Source organism: Scheffersomyces amazonensis (genome assembly GCF_036850825.1).
Source record: "Scheffersomyces amazonensis strain UFMG-HMD-26.3 chromosome Unknown RJT21scaffold_1, whole genome shotgun sequence".
NCBI lineage: Eukaryota > Fungi > Ascomycota > Pichiomycetes > Serinales > Debaryomycetaceae > Scheffersomyces > Scheffersomyces amazonensis.
In genome coordinates, this window is record NW_027042741.1 from 2,580,032 (window position 1) to 2,596,739 (window position 16,708).

General features: G+C 30.2%; 9 protein-coding genes across 9 annotated transcripts; 5 read left to right on the forward strand and 4 right to left on the reverse strand. All coding sequences in view use genetic code 12, as the record gives it.

Annotated features, from left to right (window-relative positions):
• Positions 1–482: 482 nt before the first annotated feature.
• On the forward strand, positions 483–2,249 carry RJT21DRAFT_124529 (multidrug efflux protein; the record flags this gene model as incomplete). The annotated part of the gene is made up of 1 exon (XM_064882786.1): positions 483–2,249. One exon carries the CDS (start codon positions 483–485, stop codon positions 2,247–2,249), a length of 1,767 nt encoding a protein of 588 aa, XP_064741532.1.
• A 173-nt stretch (positions 2,250–2,422) lies between these two features.
• On the forward strand, positions 2,423–4,513 carry RJT21DRAFT_15481 (multidrug efflux protein). The gene has a single exon (XM_064883485.1). The coding sequence runs from the start codon at positions 2,713–2,715 to the stop codon at positions 4,465–4,467; it is 1,755 nt and encodes a 584-aa protein (XP_064741533.1). The 5' UTR covers positions 2,423–2,712; the 3' UTR covers positions 4,468–4,513.
• Positions 4,514–4,560: 47 nt separating this feature from the next.
• GPI1 (phosphatidylinositol N-acetylglucosaminyltransferase) lies at positions 4,561–6,366 on the reverse strand (the record flags this gene model as incomplete). Its single annotated transcript, XM_064884711.1, has 1 exon — positions 4,561–6,366. The coding sequence occupies one exon, from the start codon at positions 6,364–6,366 to the stop codon at positions 4,561–4,563; it is 1,806 nt and encodes a 601-aa protein (XP_064741534.1).
• A 62-nt stretch (positions 6,367–6,428) lies between these two features.
• On the reverse strand, positions 6,429–6,839 carry RJT21DRAFT_4740 (uncharacterized protein; the record flags this gene model as incomplete). The annotated part of the gene is made up of 1 exon (XM_064884712.1): positions 6,429–6,839. One exon carries the CDS (start codon positions 6,837–6,839, stop codon positions 6,429–6,431), a length of 411 nt encoding a protein of 136 aa, XP_064741535.1.
• A 96-nt stretch (positions 6,840–6,935) lies between these two features.
• Positions 6,936–9,231, reverse strand: RJT21DRAFT_124533 (major facilitator superfamily domain-containing protein). The gene has a single exon (XM_064882787.1). It carries the CDS (start codon positions 9,022–9,024, stop codon positions 7,168–7,170), a length of 1,857 nt encoding a protein of 618 aa, XP_064741536.1. The 5' UTR covers positions 9,025–9,231; the 3' UTR covers positions 6,936–7,167.
• A 738-nt stretch (positions 9,232–9,969) lies between these two features.
• On the forward strand, positions 9,970–11,193 carry RJT21DRAFT_4742 (uncharacterized protein; the record flags this gene model as incomplete). The annotated part of the gene is made up of 1 exon (XM_064884713.1): positions 9,970–11,193. The coding sequence occupies one exon, from the start codon at positions 9,970–9,972 to the stop codon at positions 11,191–11,193; it is 1,224 nt and encodes a 407-aa protein (XP_064741537.1).
• Positions 11,194–11,325: 132 nt separating this feature from the next.
• Positions 11,326–12,499, forward strand: RJT21DRAFT_15477 (uncharacterized protein). Its single transcript, XM_064883484.1, has one exon. The coding sequence runs from the start codon at positions 11,374–11,376 to the stop codon at positions 12,433–12,435; it is 1,062 nt and encodes a 353-aa protein (XP_064741538.1). The 5' UTR covers positions 11,326–11,373; the 3' UTR covers positions 12,436–12,499.
• Positions 12,500–13,269: 770 nt separating this feature from the next.
• Positions 13,270–14,557, forward strand: RJT21DRAFT_117855 (uncharacterized protein). The gene has a single exon (XM_064880856.1). The coding sequence runs from the start codon at positions 13,289–13,291 to the stop codon at positions 14,264–14,266; it is 978 nt and encodes a 325-aa protein (XP_064741539.1). The 5' UTR covers positions 13,270–13,288; the 3' UTR covers positions 14,267–14,557.
• A 148-nt stretch (positions 14,558–14,705) lies between these two features.
• On the reverse strand, positions 14,706–15,780 carry RJT21DRAFT_117858 (uncharacterized protein; the record flags this gene model as incomplete). Its single annotated transcript, XM_064880857.1, has 1 exon — positions 14,706–15,780. The coding sequence occupies exon 1, from the start codon at positions 15,771–15,773 to the stop codon at positions 14,709–14,711; it is 1,065 nt and encodes a 354-aa protein (XP_064741540.1). The 5' UTR covers positions 15,774–15,780.
• Between the last annotated feature and the right edge of the window lie 928 nt (positions 15,781–16,708).

Genomic DNA, 16,708 nt, shown 5'->3' on the forward strand with positions numbered 1-16,708 from the left:
TTGGGTAAGCACACGATTACATAATCCGCAGCACCCCGTATCAGCAACATTTCCGTTGCCGATTGCGATTACAAATAGCAATACAACCATTAAAATTCTATATTTTATTTTGATATATTGAACATTACAACTACCTAAACAATATATAAGTAGTAGATCAAAATAATGTAAATATTACAGGAGAAATACATTGTTGTTCTATATTTACATTACTTTAATAGAACGCAAATATACATATAAAAGACGCATGGAAAAATACTTTTCCCGATCGGGAGCTTCGACCGGAGCGGAATCTAAACTTTTCAATATTTAGAAAATATGGAGCCGTACACAGTTCTGATTACAGTAACCCCCCCAAAGATAATATATAAGCTCTTGCATATATCGCAAAAGGGATGAGCATTGAAATTAATTTATATTACTAAGGACTTTTGCCTTTTTACTAATAATAAGTTGGTAATTGAACCACCTTAGTATCCGATATGAACGAAATTACTAACATTGAGAATGAAGAAGGGGAGTATTTATTAGAAGAAGCAGTTAATGATGTATATGAAGCTGTGATTCAAGATGAAGATGAATTAGAAGACAATGAAATTGTGGATGAAGATGTTCTTTGGTTTAGAGAAGAACTTCAAAAACATAAGAATTTGAATTGGCTTTATAGACCTTCAGTGGTTCTTGTTAGTGTAGCTTTATTCTTCTTCTCAATCGCATCTGCAATTGGATCTCCAGCTTCTCAAGTTGTAGTTTATCAATTAAGTTGTAATAGTGTGGCAAAGGATGGAATTTGTGATCCCGTTGCGGCTCAACTCCTTCTTTCAACTTTCAATCAATTTCAATTGGTAGTTAGTGGTATTTTACCCATTGTTGTATCTGGTAAATTTGGTGAATTATCTGATCGTTATGGTAGAACACCTTTCATTGGAATGATTTTTACATCTGTTTGCGTTCATAAAGTCATAAATTATATTCTTTTTACAAAATCGACTACTTTGCCATTTCGAGCACTTTTAATTGTTGATTTCCTTTGTTCAGCTTTTGGTGGTATACCACCCTTGATAGCTATGATTCAATCTTATGTCACTGATGTTGTTGATATTCATGAAAGATCTTTCTCCATTGGGTTGGTAAATGCTGCTATATTAACTGGTTCAGCATTAGGTCCAATTGTATCTAATTTAATAGTATCTTTTATTCCAATTGAAGATGGTAAACATGTTGGATTACCAGTTGCATCAATACAATCCAAACTTGTAGATACTTTTGCTGATATTCCAAAGAGACAATTAGTTCCATTAAGAATTGAAATGGTTCTAATTGTACTCATGACTACGTATGTTTTGTTTCTCCTTCCTGAATCAAGAGGTGAAAAAGCAAGAAGTAAATCTAGAGCCAATTCTATGGCTTCTGATGTAAATGCTTTACAACAACTTAGGACTTTAGAAGCTCCAACATTCTGGACTAAATTCAATCGTTACTTCAATATCTTTAAGCCACTTTATTTATTAACTTACCCTTCAGATATTGTACCGGCTCATCAAAGGCAAAATATCAAAAGAAATAGATTTGTTGTGTTACTTATAATAGTTTCTACTGTATTGATTAATAGTGCGGCCGGAGCCATGGGTCAAATATCTATTCAATATGGTCTCCTTCGTTTCAATTGGGATTCCACAAATATTGGATATTTTTTAACTGTTTATTCAAGTTCATCTGCCATGGTACTTATTTTCATTGCCCCTATTATTTCAAAGACTATATTACCCAAAGTGTTTAAACTTAGAGTTATGAAACATCAAATTGATTTAATTGATGTTTCATTAATGGTAGGAGGAAGAATATTCGATGTTATAGCATATATATCATTGGCATTAGTAACAACAAGTAATCAATTTTATGCTTCATTTGCTGTATTAGCATTAGCTGCACCTGCTGGTCCGGCTGCAAGTGCTGCACTTTTAAAATTTTTCCCAGTTTCTAAGACTGGTGAATTCTTTGGTGCAATTTCTTTATTACTGAGTCTTTTAGGTTTGATAACTCCTATCCTTATGTTGAGTCTCTATAAGTATTTTATTGGTGCTGGTACACCACAATATACTTATTTAGCCTTTGCTTTACCTAATATTATCTATATTGTTGTTATTCTTCTTGTTAAGAGAATAATGAACTTGACTACAAGAACTAGAGAACAAGACTTAATTAGAAGAAGTTCTTCTGTTTCCTTTGGTTCTTTAAGAGATGATTAAACTCTTTCTCTCATATTTTAGTTCTATGCTCTTATACATATATAGATATATAAGAGCACTCTGTGATTTTGGTTTGTGGTGATATAATTTTATATAATTTAATTAATTTAATATAATACAATTTAATAATATAAAATAATATAAATAATAAAGAATAAATAATAACTATATAATGAGGATTTAGTATAAAATAAAATACATGATATACCGATATACGTGCAATATATACAATACACAATACACAATACACAATACTATTAAAACAATATAGAATAAATATACGATAGCCGTTTAAGCTGCGAAAACGGATTTAACAGCGCCTTATCGCGGCTTATATAAGCTGGTGCCGTACGGAAAAATGGTAGATTCAGGGCTTATTAATAGATATATTTTTATATTTAAACAACTTTTTTGATCCTTTTTATAAATTTGAAGTAACTATTGAGTAGTGACTGGGGGGCAAATGGCTGATACACATATTGGTGGACTTTCACCCAATGAAGAAAGAGAATTTCTTTTAGAAACTGCCGTTAATGATGTATATGAAGCAGTCATTGATGATGAAGAAGATGAAGATCTTGATGAAGATGCCCTTTGGTTTAAAGAAGAATTAGCTAAACATAAAACTTTACATTGGATTTATAGACCAAGTGTTTTACATGCTTGTTTTTTGGGAGGAGTGTTTTGTCTTCTGTCAACTTTAAGTGCTGGAGCTGAACTGGTAGTTCTTTATCAATTAAGTTGTAATAGTGTTGCAATAGATGGAATTTGTGATCCAGTTGAAGCTCAAGTTTTACTTTCAAATTATACTCAATATTCTTTAATTTTTGATAGTTTAATCCCTTGTTTAGTATCAGCAAAAATTGGTGAATTACTGGATCAATATGGTCGTAAAATATTTATCGCTTTATTTGTAGTTGCTTATACAATTCAAAGAATTGTAACTTATTATTTATTTACAAGATCAACTCAACTTCCTTTTATTCCATTAATTTTAGCAGTAATATTTTCTTCATTGTTTGGAGGTGTATCTTCTACTATAGCTTTAATTCAATCTTATACTACTGATGTCGTTGAAGCTCATCAAAGAATTTTTTCTATTGGATTGGTTCAAGCTGCCATTATGATTGGTCAAGGTGTTGGACCTGTTATTGCTAATTTATTAATAAATATTTTTGGTAATGGAATTGATAAAATTGATGTAAATATAGTTCCAAAGAATAGTGCTCAAGTTGGTACTGTAGTTTCTCCTAGTCAATTAATTCCATTAAGAGCTGAAGTAATTGTCTTAATTATTGTTAGTATTTTTACAGTGTTTGTATTTCCAGAATCTAGAGGTGAAAAGGCAAGAAGTAAATCAAGATCTAGTTCAATAGCTACTACTAATAAATCAAATAATGTTATTGATCAACTTAGAGCTATTGAACAACCAACTGTTTTTGAAAAGGTTATTAGATACATGAACATTTTTAAACCACTTAAATTATTAACTTATCCTGATAGTCTTATACCTCAAAGTCAGAAGCATGTGGCTACTAGACATAGATTTGTTGTTATTACTATGATATCACTTACTACAATCTTTGTTAGTACTCATTTAACTTTAGGACAAATTCTTGTTCAATATTCAATTTTTAGATTTGATATGAATACTGTACAAATTGGTTATTTAATTACTATTTTATGTTGTACAGCTTCTTTTATGTTAGTGGTAGTATCTCCAATTATATTAAGTATATTAAAGAAATATTTTAAACTTAATGTACTTAAGAAACAACTTGATATGGTAGATTTTTGTATGATTATATGGGGAAGAATTATTGAAATCTTTTCATATATTGTACTTGCATCAGCTAAAACTACTAGTCAAATGTATGGAGCCGCTGCCCTTTTAGAGGTAGCAGCTCCAACATCTCCAGCTGTTACATCAGCTTTACTTAAATTTTTTCCTAGTTCAAAAACTGGTGAATTATTTGGAGCTATAGCTATGGTTCAAAATGTATTTAATGTTTTCCTGCCAATTGCTATGATGGGATTATATAAATGGGGGTTACGTAATGATTTCTCCACTGTTACATTTGTTTTATATGCTTGGATGAGTGCTGGATATGCAGCTATATACTTTTTAATTAAGAAAGTTTTAAGGTTAAATAGATACACTAATGAAGAACTTTTAATCAGAAGCAATTCTGAGCTTTCATTAGCCAGTTCTTCATAAATTTCAGTTCATCATTTATATGGATTTTTACATCTTATTTTTGTTATTATTATTTAGTTTTATTAGGGTTTGATTAATATATGAGATAAATATTTATAGATACTGCCAAATATTAACAGTCTTATCATAAACTTCTGGAAGCATCAAATAATGAAATTTCATAACATAATTATGCTTTATAGAGATCAATTCTCCCTGTAAGAAGAATTGAATTAATGAATCTCTAAAAGTTTTTGAATCTGTGAATAGTTTTATAAAATTAACAAGAATTTCTCCATAAGATAATGAAAGATTTGATAACTTTAAATAACATGTATAATTCTTAATTTCAAGAAATTTAAAAGTTATACCTCCTTGTAATCGATTAGAATTCTTTAATTTTAATAATAATACAAACATAGGCGTAAAATTAGCTAATATTTGAACATTTTCAAGGAAATTTTTCAGGATTAATACACATAATTGTATAGTAAAAAACATAAGATAAAATGCAAATACTGTTGGTAATAATAAAATTAATATCATAAATAATAAAGTTCCAAGTAAGAATTGATCTATTTCAAAACTTGAAACATCATCTTCATAATTATTTAAATTATCAATTCTATTTCTTAAAACATTATACTTTTTACCTCTAAATAATTGAAATAATGATTTTATAATATCTAATTGTCTTTTATATATCTTAGTAGATGTATAATAAAAACAATAAATATGAATTGTAAGTATATTAATCATATCCATAAAAAATCCTAATAAAAACGATAATCCTCCTGTATAACATAGAATCTTAAGTAATAAATTAATTATATAGAATAATTGATGTCTAAATCTGGGGGAAAGATTTTGAATAGCATCATAAACTAAAAATTTCCAGAATTTTAAAGTCCATCCAAATAAATCTCCCATAAATTGTCCTAATTCTATATTTAATTTAAATCCGGCTGGATGATTAACTGATATCCAAGATATTATATCTAAAACTTCTGAAAATAAATATTTCTTTATAAAATCTTCATTTAATGTTCGAAGTATTATATCATAATTCTCAAATATAAGTTTATACATAGTTATTCCAAATACTATATCATTAAATATTAACCAAAGTGAATTAAATAAATTAATATAATTGGAATTATTAATATTTAAATTAGCATTAAAAATTGGTAATTTTAATTCATATAATAATTTTGATTCTCCATATAATAAATTCTTGTTTTGATAACATAAGAATTGAATAGGGAAATAATTTAATTGTTGTAATCGAAGATCAAGTTGTCGAAATACTTGAGAAATCGTTACTAAACTGTATGAATAAATCTCATAATTAATTAGTTTTATAAAGAATATGATTATAGTTTGAAGTGATTTGACTAAGAAAATGATGGGCCCTAAACAGGAATGCATTATAGAATTAAAGTATTTCGATACATTAACAATATCTCCTGGTTCTTTATTCCATACTTTTAAATCTAATCTATCCTTAAGTACTAAATTAATCTTTTCCAATATCACATCATCAGATATAAAACTAGATGATGGATCTGATTTCTTTCCAGCTAATGGCTCTACTATTTCCAACTTTTCTATTAATTCCTTCTTCTTAGGATTGACTGATTCCTTACCAGTAGATTGAAGGAGAATAGCATCGATTGAAAAATATTCCAAATTCCTGAAATTTGGAGGTTCAAAGACGATAATAAATGAATCCTTAGTTTCGGTAAGGAAATATGGTAACTTATCTTTTATTGATAATTGTAATTCATAATTTGGATTGGGTATATTTATAGTTCCAATGATATGTAATCCATTCAAATGTTGTGGTAAATGTTTTAATTGAATTTCATAAGAATATAATTGTACAACCACATATATATTATTATACTTATACCCTACCATATAAAGACCCCCACTAGATTTATTACATAATCTAATTAAATCATTGGGAAAATATACTTGAGTCATTGAGAAAAACTATCTCTTCGTAAATATTGTGAACTATTATTCAAATTACTATAAAATTCTTTAGGAACAACAAATGATGGATTAAAATTATCTTGAGTTTCACTATCGTAATCGTAATCGTAATCTGAATCTTCTGCAAATGGTGAATTTGATCTTGCACGAGAAAATAGATTATTCTTTGGATTAAGTTCACTAATGTCTAGTTTATTTCCGTAAAATTTCGGAGAATTTGGTGAACTTTGTGGTGGTTGTTTAGGCTTTGGTATTACTTCTATCAATGGATATACTGAAGATATGATGTTGAAAATTATTATATTAAGTAAGTAAAATATAATAGTTAAGGCTAATAAGACTGCAAAAAATCTTAATAGTACAAAATAGATAGGATGAACTATTGAATGTTTCATTGACAAACAATTCAATTCAATTCAATTCATCTATCTTATTAGAAGAATGGGTATGGGAACGGCTGATGGTTAATGGAATTGTACTTTGATGGCTGATAGTCACTTGTGGCCAAATGTCTTTTTTTCGAGCGGAAGCTGTGCGACAGATTGCAAAAAATGGACATACGAATTAGACAGACAGACACAAATATATTAAATTTATAAGTAGATATAGGCAGAGTACTAAGAGAATACTATATATATATATATAGTGACATATGGGATTTATATATGTATATATACATCTTATGGTATATATACATCTTAGGGTATATAGGGTATACGTTAATTAATCATGATTGGATCTTTCCTTAAAGATAGCACTGTTTTTTCTATGAAGTTCAGCAAAACTTGGTTGCTTGGGTGTGGTAGGTGCACTAGTACTTTCTTCAGGAAATCCTTCTTCAACTAATGATACCATTGAATTACTTCTTGTTAATAATTCAGGTTCGCTATGTCTATTTAAGTTTAGAATTCTCTTTACAATCCAAACAATACACGAATTAGTCATCATGATTGTACCAGCAACCACAAAGACAATTCCTGGTTTCTTCCAAACTTCTAAAGCATATTTGTAGAAAGAAATAAATGCTACTGGTCCAAGAATACTTAATAAATTCTTAACAAGAGCTATTGCACCAAACAATTCCCCAATCTTTGATTCTGGATAGAATTTAATAATCGATGAGTTTAAAGCTGGTGAAGCTAATGAACCAAATGCTGATAACATTATACCGGCAAAGAATGTATGAGTAGTAGGCATGAAATTTAATAATAATAATCCCGATGCTTCACAAGCTAATCCAATATAAGCCATTGAAAAATCAACCATATCGAATTGTTTTTTCAAAACTTTAAATCCAAAAGTTTTCTGAAGAATTTTATGATTAATTAATGGACATAATATAATTAATACTGTTGCTTTAGTAGCAAATCCTACTGCTAAAAGATGTCCAATATCTCTTTGATTCCAATTGAAATGGAAAATACCATACAAGATATTAATTTCTCCAAGTGACATACTTGTAACTGTTAATACACAATCGGCAACCACAAGTAGAAGAACAGATGCTCGATCTCTTTTAATTCGTTGTTTATTTTGACGATTAACAATCTCATCTGGTAATAATAATAAATTCAATGGTTTTAAGAAATTAATTTGTTGTAAGAACTTTTGAAGTTTCGATTCTTCCACTTCTACAAGTGGTAAGACTAATGAAGAACTCAGACTTATTGACAAACTTCTTGATTTTCTTCTAGCTTTTTCTGATCTAGATTCTGGAAGAATAAATACTGCAAATAAAACGGCTGAAAATAGTAATAATAATTCAAATTTTAATGGAGAAAATTCTCCATGAGATATAGTTGAATTTCCATCAAGTAAATTATTAGATATTTTAGTTGTTAAAGATAATAAAAAATTACCAATTAATGGACCACTACTTAATCCAATAAATAAAGCTGCAATTCCTAAACCTAATGAATAAATTCTTTCATGAGGTTCTACTACATCTGATATATAACAATTTGATAAAGCAACTAAAGCTAAAACACCACCAGCAGAATTTGTTAAAATTTCAAGTAAAACCATAGGAATAAATTTTAAAGAATTATAGTGATACATTAATAAGAATTTCAGAAATCTTCCAATGAAAAACATAGTTACAGTAGTTATAAGAAATAATCTTCTTCCATATTGATCTGATAATGGACCTATTTTCCCCAGAGCAATTAAAGTAATAATTCCTGAACAAACACTATAACTCATTTGAAGATTTGAAAGTAATAATTGAGCACTAGTTGGATCACAAGTTCCTGTACCATTACTTAAATAATTACAAGCCAATTTTAAAGATATTACTTGACGAGTCGATTCTGCACTAGATGTTGCCATACTAACTATGAAAGATATTAAACATATCATAATTACACTTGGCCTTTTAAACCAATGAAGGGTCTTATTAAGACTTCGTTGTTCTCTTAACCATATTATATCTTCATTAGTAGAATTATCATATTCATGATCTTCATCAATAATGGCCTCATAAACATCATTAATAGCTGTCTCTAAATTAGTAAGACCTTCAGGATTTATAGGAGTATTATTTCTACCATGCGGCAATAAGCTATCATTCTCCGAACCCATATTTTAATTACCTTATTTGAGTGCGCAACTTTTATATTGAGATACTACTGATGCAGATACAAGTTCATTCACCTGAATGAACAATCGCAAAGCAGATAATCTCTTAAATTAATAAGAACTAATAAGAAGAATATTAAACTAATTATATAATCCAGCTAATATCTAGTCTAAGCCTAAAATTCCTATAAATTTCAGCCAAATCCAGCTGATCCACAACGCTAACACAAATAAAAAAAGTTAATTACTGAGGCAGCTGCGCAGCATTAGAGATGAAAAAAAAAAATTCTATTTATATTCTTGCCCAAAACAGGCATTATTCCTTTGCTCCACATCGCAATGCCATAGATAAGAAGCGTAGTAAATTTCCATAGACATATCTACTCAATTGGGACATATAACCGCATCGCACCATTTAACTATAGTAGTTAAGTAGAAATAGTAATTGTAATAGTAAACCTTACATCAAAATTTCGTGCCGTACCATACAGATAGTGTCCATTCCACATCTCCTTCAACTTCTTCTTCTCAACGGTCAACAAAGATTGCTGCTGTCGTGGCTTTACAACAATACAAAGCAACCATGTTAATTAGACTTAGTAGCAAGACTAATAATTTTTTGATTGCTAATCATCTTACTATCCCTACAACTCTGCTATTAACCCCCTAATATCTCCTCAATTGTCTCGTCCAATAATCGTCGTTAAACCTCGTAATTAATTATATCCAAATCTAGATCATCTTCTCCCCCATTCTCTCTCTCCTCTACCTCCCCAATTAGTACCGAATTGAGCCAGGAAAATAAAACCCATGCCGCAGAAATGGAAAAAGTACACTAAGCGACGGGTCGTGTACGCTCTACCGATTATCTGAGCAAAAACTTACTAACATGATCATCAAGCCTTGACGATTATACTACTACTATCCATTAAGTTATACCCTATACTAATGTCAAAGATTCATCCGATGAAGAGCTCATTGACTGCTCTTGTGCGGTACCTCTCTAGTAATCATAAAAATAATAAAAATGAAAATGTGAATGTTATTTTGGCTGATGCTTTAAACTTATTATCACCAAAGGGATCTCCACCACCTAACAATTATAAACCTTCATTATTCAATAATTTAACTAAGGGTTCTGCCGCTGAACAATTTAAACCAGAAGATTTTATTCCTCCTAGCATTGTAAATACTACAAGTACTGATTTAACAAGTCAATATGTTAGTAGTTTGTTATTAGGGATAAAAGTATCTAGTATATCCAATAAATTGAATATCAACTTATCTCAAATGACTTTACATGAATTATCAAATTTTATTAAATCAGTTAATCAAGAAAAGAAATTGTTTGACTTGATGGAAATTTTATATTCACAAAATAAATTATCATTTAAATGTTTGACGGATATAATATTAAATCCAAATTTCAAACATTTAGATAAGAGTCCAATAGATATTGTTCAATTAGTTAAGAAATGGGATAATCCAATACATCAAGTTCAGTTTAATATTATATTATTAAAGAAATATCATGATTTAAAGAAACAATCACATATTGAAATGAATTTAAAACAATATTTTCATTCCTCTTATTACCCATTAATACAATTAAAGAAATTATCACCATTTTATGAGAGAATTGTATGGAGATTTGAACTAGAATATGGTAAGGATTACGATTCTTCTCATTATATTGAAGAATTGGGTAACTTACAATCTTCATTCTTAATTTGGGAATCTTCTACTGAAAACAATAAAAGCATATTATCTAAGATTCTCGAGACACACAGATCAGAATTAAATCAACTACAAACATTATTTCTTGAAGTTAGCAATCATGATATATTTCAAAATAAGATATCTCAAGAATTGTCAACTAATTCTAGATCTCCTACATTATCAACTTTAAAGAAAATTTCCATAAAACATCAAATCTCTAATTTGAATTATGCAGCTAATGATGAAAATGTAAGATTGACGCATTATTCAGTAGTCAACAAATTAGAGGAAATTGTTTTAAATGAATTAATTGGAGAGCCTCAGAATAAAGAAGGTATTGATATTTTAAAGAAGATCAAGACTTTTCGAGAATCTTATGTTAAACAATTAACCTCCCATAATCAAAAAGAACAAGATGATTGGAGTCATGAAGTACTGATAGCCAAAGTCTAAGACTAATTCTATAGAAACTCTACATAGATTATATATTATAACGAAATTAACGATTATTGACGATTACACAATTAGGGTTATAACAAGCGAGCGGAATCGGAGCGAGTGTCCTTCGTCGGTATAACATTTTTTTTTTCACTTTCTGATTTCCCCAGGTTTCAACTAAATCAACCAGTACCAATGAAAGTCATATCAGATAAGGCCGTAAAGAAGTATTTAGAGAAGCACTTGGATTGTAATACGATCCTTGAAAAGTTTCAACCTGCTTTGCTCTCTGGACTTGCAGTTTATGCTGCAAATCCTGAAAAGATTATCCCACCAAGAGTTGTACAGTTATCAAATAATGCAAATTCAGATACTACACATTTATTCATGCCATGTATCTCACCATCTGAAGTGGGGATTAAAGTTATAAGTGGTGGACCTGGGAATAATTCCAAAGGATTAGGGTTTCAAGGATGTATGTTAATTTTAGATGAGATTACAGGATCAGCAAGAGCCATTATGAATGCAAATACTTCTACTGCATTTAGAACTGCATTAGCAAGTACATTAGGATTAAGTAAAGTTATAAAATATAATGAGTCAAAAATTTTACCGGAATTAACAGTATTTGGGGTTGGACCTCAAGCTTACTGGCATCTAAAATTAACCTTAATAATATATAAGGAATCAATTACATCAGTAAATATTATGAATAGAACTTTAAAGAATGCTGAGATCTTAGCAACTAATTTGAAATCTGAATTTCCCCTGGTACAATTCAATAGTTATCTGTATAATGATGATGATGATTTAGAATTTGTACCTCATATTCAAAATAGTTCTATAATATTTGGGTGTACTCCATCTACTAATGCAGTAATTAAGAATTCATATATTAATAAGGATAGTAGGTATCCTAAATTTATATCATTGATAGGATCTTACAAGCCAAATATGATAGAGTTAGATTTAGATTTCATTAAGAGTGAATTTAAAGATACAAGTATTATTGTTGACTCTAAGGAGCATACATTACAAGAAGCTGGTGAACTAATTCAAGCTGATATCTCTGAATCACAATTAATAGATATTGTTGAATTGTATAATTTAGAGTTAAAAGATGCTTCAAAGTATACTTCACCTAGTAACGTGATACTTCAAAAGATCGTGGGACTCTCAATTATGGACTTGTCTATAGGTAAACTTATTGCTGAAGATATTACTAGTGAAGATGCTGTTATTGTTGATGAGTTTTAGAGAAGAGAAATAATGTAGGTAGTGTTAATATACTGTGTGTAATCTTATTTACTATTAGTACATTTAATTTACTGTAGCCGGTTTGCCAACTTAGTGAAGCGTAACTGTGTGTTAACTATGTAAGCGAAGCGTTAACTGTGTAAGTGAAGTGTTAACTGTGTGTTAACTAGGTTAGTGAAGTGCTAACTATGTTAACTATGTTAGTGTTGGCTCACGCGCACAAAATGTTTGTTTACCTATTTGGGTGCAGGTAAAATTCACTTTTTGCAATACTGTGGGGGGGACACTAGTGAAGTCAGTAGGAGACTAGTGGATTAGAGTCAGTAATGGAGTGAAGAAGTAATTAGACAGTGAAGATAGTACCTTACCCTGTTGATGTGTGTGTTGTTCAATAACTATTTCTTCAACAACTTTCATAGTATATTTCTCAGCAACATGGTGTTTCTTGTTCACTACTTTTCTCACATTTGGCACAAATCGGAAACAAACTCATCTGTGAATGCGCGTTAACGGTCATTGTTAGTAGTTAAAAGACAAAAGTATATGACCTGTGCACATTGTAGCAAAAAAAATTTCGCAACATGGCGTTTAGCAGCTTTTACAAGTCGTAATATCAAACATGAATATAACTTTTGACACTTTGATAGAAGATTCAGTTCGTCATTTCTTGAACATACTTGGAAGGAGACTGTACCTTCAAGTTGATATTATGGAAGATCGAAGTGCTTTAGCTGAAATGAATGAAAGATACAGAGCTTTAGACGATAATCAAAGACTTAATATTGGCCCAAGACATGGTCAAAATGACGGTCAATATCAATTATTATGCTTCTTGATTGCTGATTTCAGAGTAATGAAAGGAAAAAGTTCAATAGAGAGATTACAGCTGGATTATATAGAATCTGTTGCATTTTCCAAAGACATAAACTATATTATTCGCATTGGAAGAGATTCCATAGTAAGAAGTGTGAACGACCACTACAGGCCCTATCAGGAAGGTTTAAATTTTTCTATTGACCAAGTTAAAACATTATTAAAGAATATTTTTTATTTGTCCATAATTTTCAATTTTAATCAAACCTCCAGAGTAGGAGAAAGAGTGGGACATATAAATAAACCAACTACAAAACTATATAATCATTATTCAAAAATTTTTCCAATTACAAAAACACCAATTCAAGATTCCTACCTTTCAAGAATTGTAAATAGTTTGAAAATTCCTATTTTCATGTTAACAGATGTCGACTTTTTGACGCCAATATTTCTGAATCCAATCTACATCGTCAGTGAGAACGACCTCGTTAAAGCTTCAGAATCATTTTATCTCCGTTTACTCCTTGAACTCTTTAAAGTTCCTATATTATACGAAAATTCAATAAAAGACAGTGACCTGGGGTGTCGAGTCAAACCAGATTGTTACATTCAGTTAGCAGAAGAGAAGGTTACAATAGAATTCAAAAGAAATGTAATTACCAGTGTTACAGAACGAATTAATAACATTCCATTTGAACCTCCGTTTAACATGCACGAAAACGTCATTCTGATATTCAGCCAAATAACATATCAACTGTTATTTGGGCTGTCGCTGACGTGTTTCTTAATTGATCGTGACAGCTTATTATTGATGGATATTTTTTTGCTGGATGATCCAAATTCAATAAAACATGATCTCAATTCCATAAAGTGCAGAACAACAAAATTAAATATAAATCAATCACATTATACATCTGCCTTAGTCATAGCCAGTTTTGTATTGAAAAGACTAGAATCTCTCCAGGATAGACATGCTGCCATTAAAAGATTCAAAAACAAATTGCGAATAAGATTGTAACTATCAATTATTTATTATACTGGTATACTAACTAAGCTATATAGAAGGTTCATTGTCATGCACACGACCTATTTGCCTATATGTTGCAAATAGATATGTTCCAATAACGTATCACCTACGGTACTTCAGCCGCCCTTTATCCTTATCTCTGAGTTGCCCACAACATTATTAGATCCTAAATTACTATATATTTACACAAGTCCTCTACTTTTATACTTGCATCTCTTATATAGTTTTATCTCAATAAACAAGTATGTTCTGCTTGTAAACTATATAGTACTTATACATTCATATAATAATTATAAGTTAAATCAAAATAATAGATTGAGTTAGACAGTTTCTAAGTAGATTAGGGTAACATTCTAAATTTTACTCTTAAGTTTCACACCCTATCTTAATTTGTCCGACACAATAAATAATTTCTTAATTAAAACTATACAAATTATGCTTCCAGAAATATTTGTTCAATAGCTTCATAAATATAAGACGCCTCGTCATATAACGAATAACTACCTCTTCTCACGATATCCTCATCCTCATCTTGATCATCATCTCTCAGACTAGATTCCAATATACCTGCAAAACTTAAATCATTAAAAATAATCTTACTTCCATCATATATAATATTGGATTTATCAAGAGAGCCTATCACAAGACCGACTTCATGTAACTTATCCAACGATTCGTCTGCTAATTGTACAATCTTCCCCTTTCTTCTTCTAGATTCCAACATAAAATTCTCGAAGTCCTCTTCAAGGCAATAGAACCCTGAAACATTTGATAAATCGTCAAATTTGATAGACCCACATTTATATAGTATCGGAATATAAGGAAATCGGTGTGATCTTAAATTATATCTGGCATACTTCCCTGTAGGACCATTGCCAACATGCACATACGCCCGCACTGCACGGCAGAAACATTCTATTAGCTTAGAAAGACTAACTCGAAATTCGATGTCTGCAGTATCTCCTTGAACCCGCTTACAATAATTGATGTCGTAAACTCTCAACACCATTGTGTTATTAGCTCCCGTGTGTCGAACTCTGAACATCCTCGAAAAGCCGCCAAATTCTTCTCCTAGTTCTTGTATGTCCTCGAAATCATTGGGATCAAGATCTTCAAATTGACTGAAAGTCGTTAGAAATTTAAAGTTCTTCGAACTGATCTTTAAGTCGTCCCATTTATTGTGGACATAAGCATTGTCCTTTTTATTAAACATTGAAAATTTATCTTTCCATAATTCCTGAACAAGATCATACCTAAATTTGTTAATATCATTATTCTCTGTCTCTGTCATTAGTAGTGATTTCTTATACGTATAAATTCTATCATCTTCGTTTGCAAAACCTTTGATTCTAGTAAGGACAAACGCCGCAATAATTAAAGCAAAATTATAATCTTTTGCATACACATGATGTATTGTACAACTAATGAATCGAATGACTCTGTCCTCATACTTGACAGTTTTGGGTTTGACGTTCACATCCAATTCAAAAATAATCATTGAATCAATACTAACGATAAATGCAATGTCAACATTTCCAAATAAGCATGTATAAGTAGTTTCATTTATCATCTTTCGGAAATGGACATTTGACTCATATGGTTCTTCAAACGTCTCAACATCTTCTAAACTACTACCCAATGGATCAGCTGTATACATAACAGATATCTTCGTATTGGTTGCAAACTCAAAATATGCTTCAACATATTGCTGATAGTTATTACTGCTATCAAACAAATTTCTAATTGTAAATAAATTCAGTTCATTCACATAGCATTGGAACAAACAAGAAAGATTGTGCAAATAAAGTGCATTTGCAGAAAGAAAGAATTCGAACCATGAAGCAATACAGTTTATCCGATTGACACCATTATATGTTATACCCATATTTAACAAATCAGAAATGGAGATAAACGTATTATTCAACAACGATTCGATAATATTATTGGAATCAACTTTCTTTATGAGAGGGTAAACTTCAACATATTTCTCATACAAACTTCCACCTGTGAAATCTTCGTCTCTATGATCTGGCGTCTCTCTTCTCCGTGGGAAGCTTGTAGGATCAATTTCTTCTTTTGTAGATAAAGCGAGATTAAAAGTAAGCGACAACGTAAAAATATTGTTAAATAAGGCATTAAGTTTAGTTTGATAGTCGTTACTGTGGGAACTACTATAATCCTTATAGATTTTCAGAACGATTAATGAATGTGCTCCTTCGGCAATGTGAGCCAAATCATCAGTAAATTGTTTAGAGCTAGCATAATCCTCATCAATGTGAAAATATAAGCTTTTATTCTTAAGCACTGTGAAATCACCTAACATAAAGCATAACTTTTGAAACTCTTCTTCATAAGGATGACTTTTGGGACGGGCTTCAGATATATTGTTTTTTTCATCATTGCTCAAATTTTCATATTCAGTTAGCATGTCCT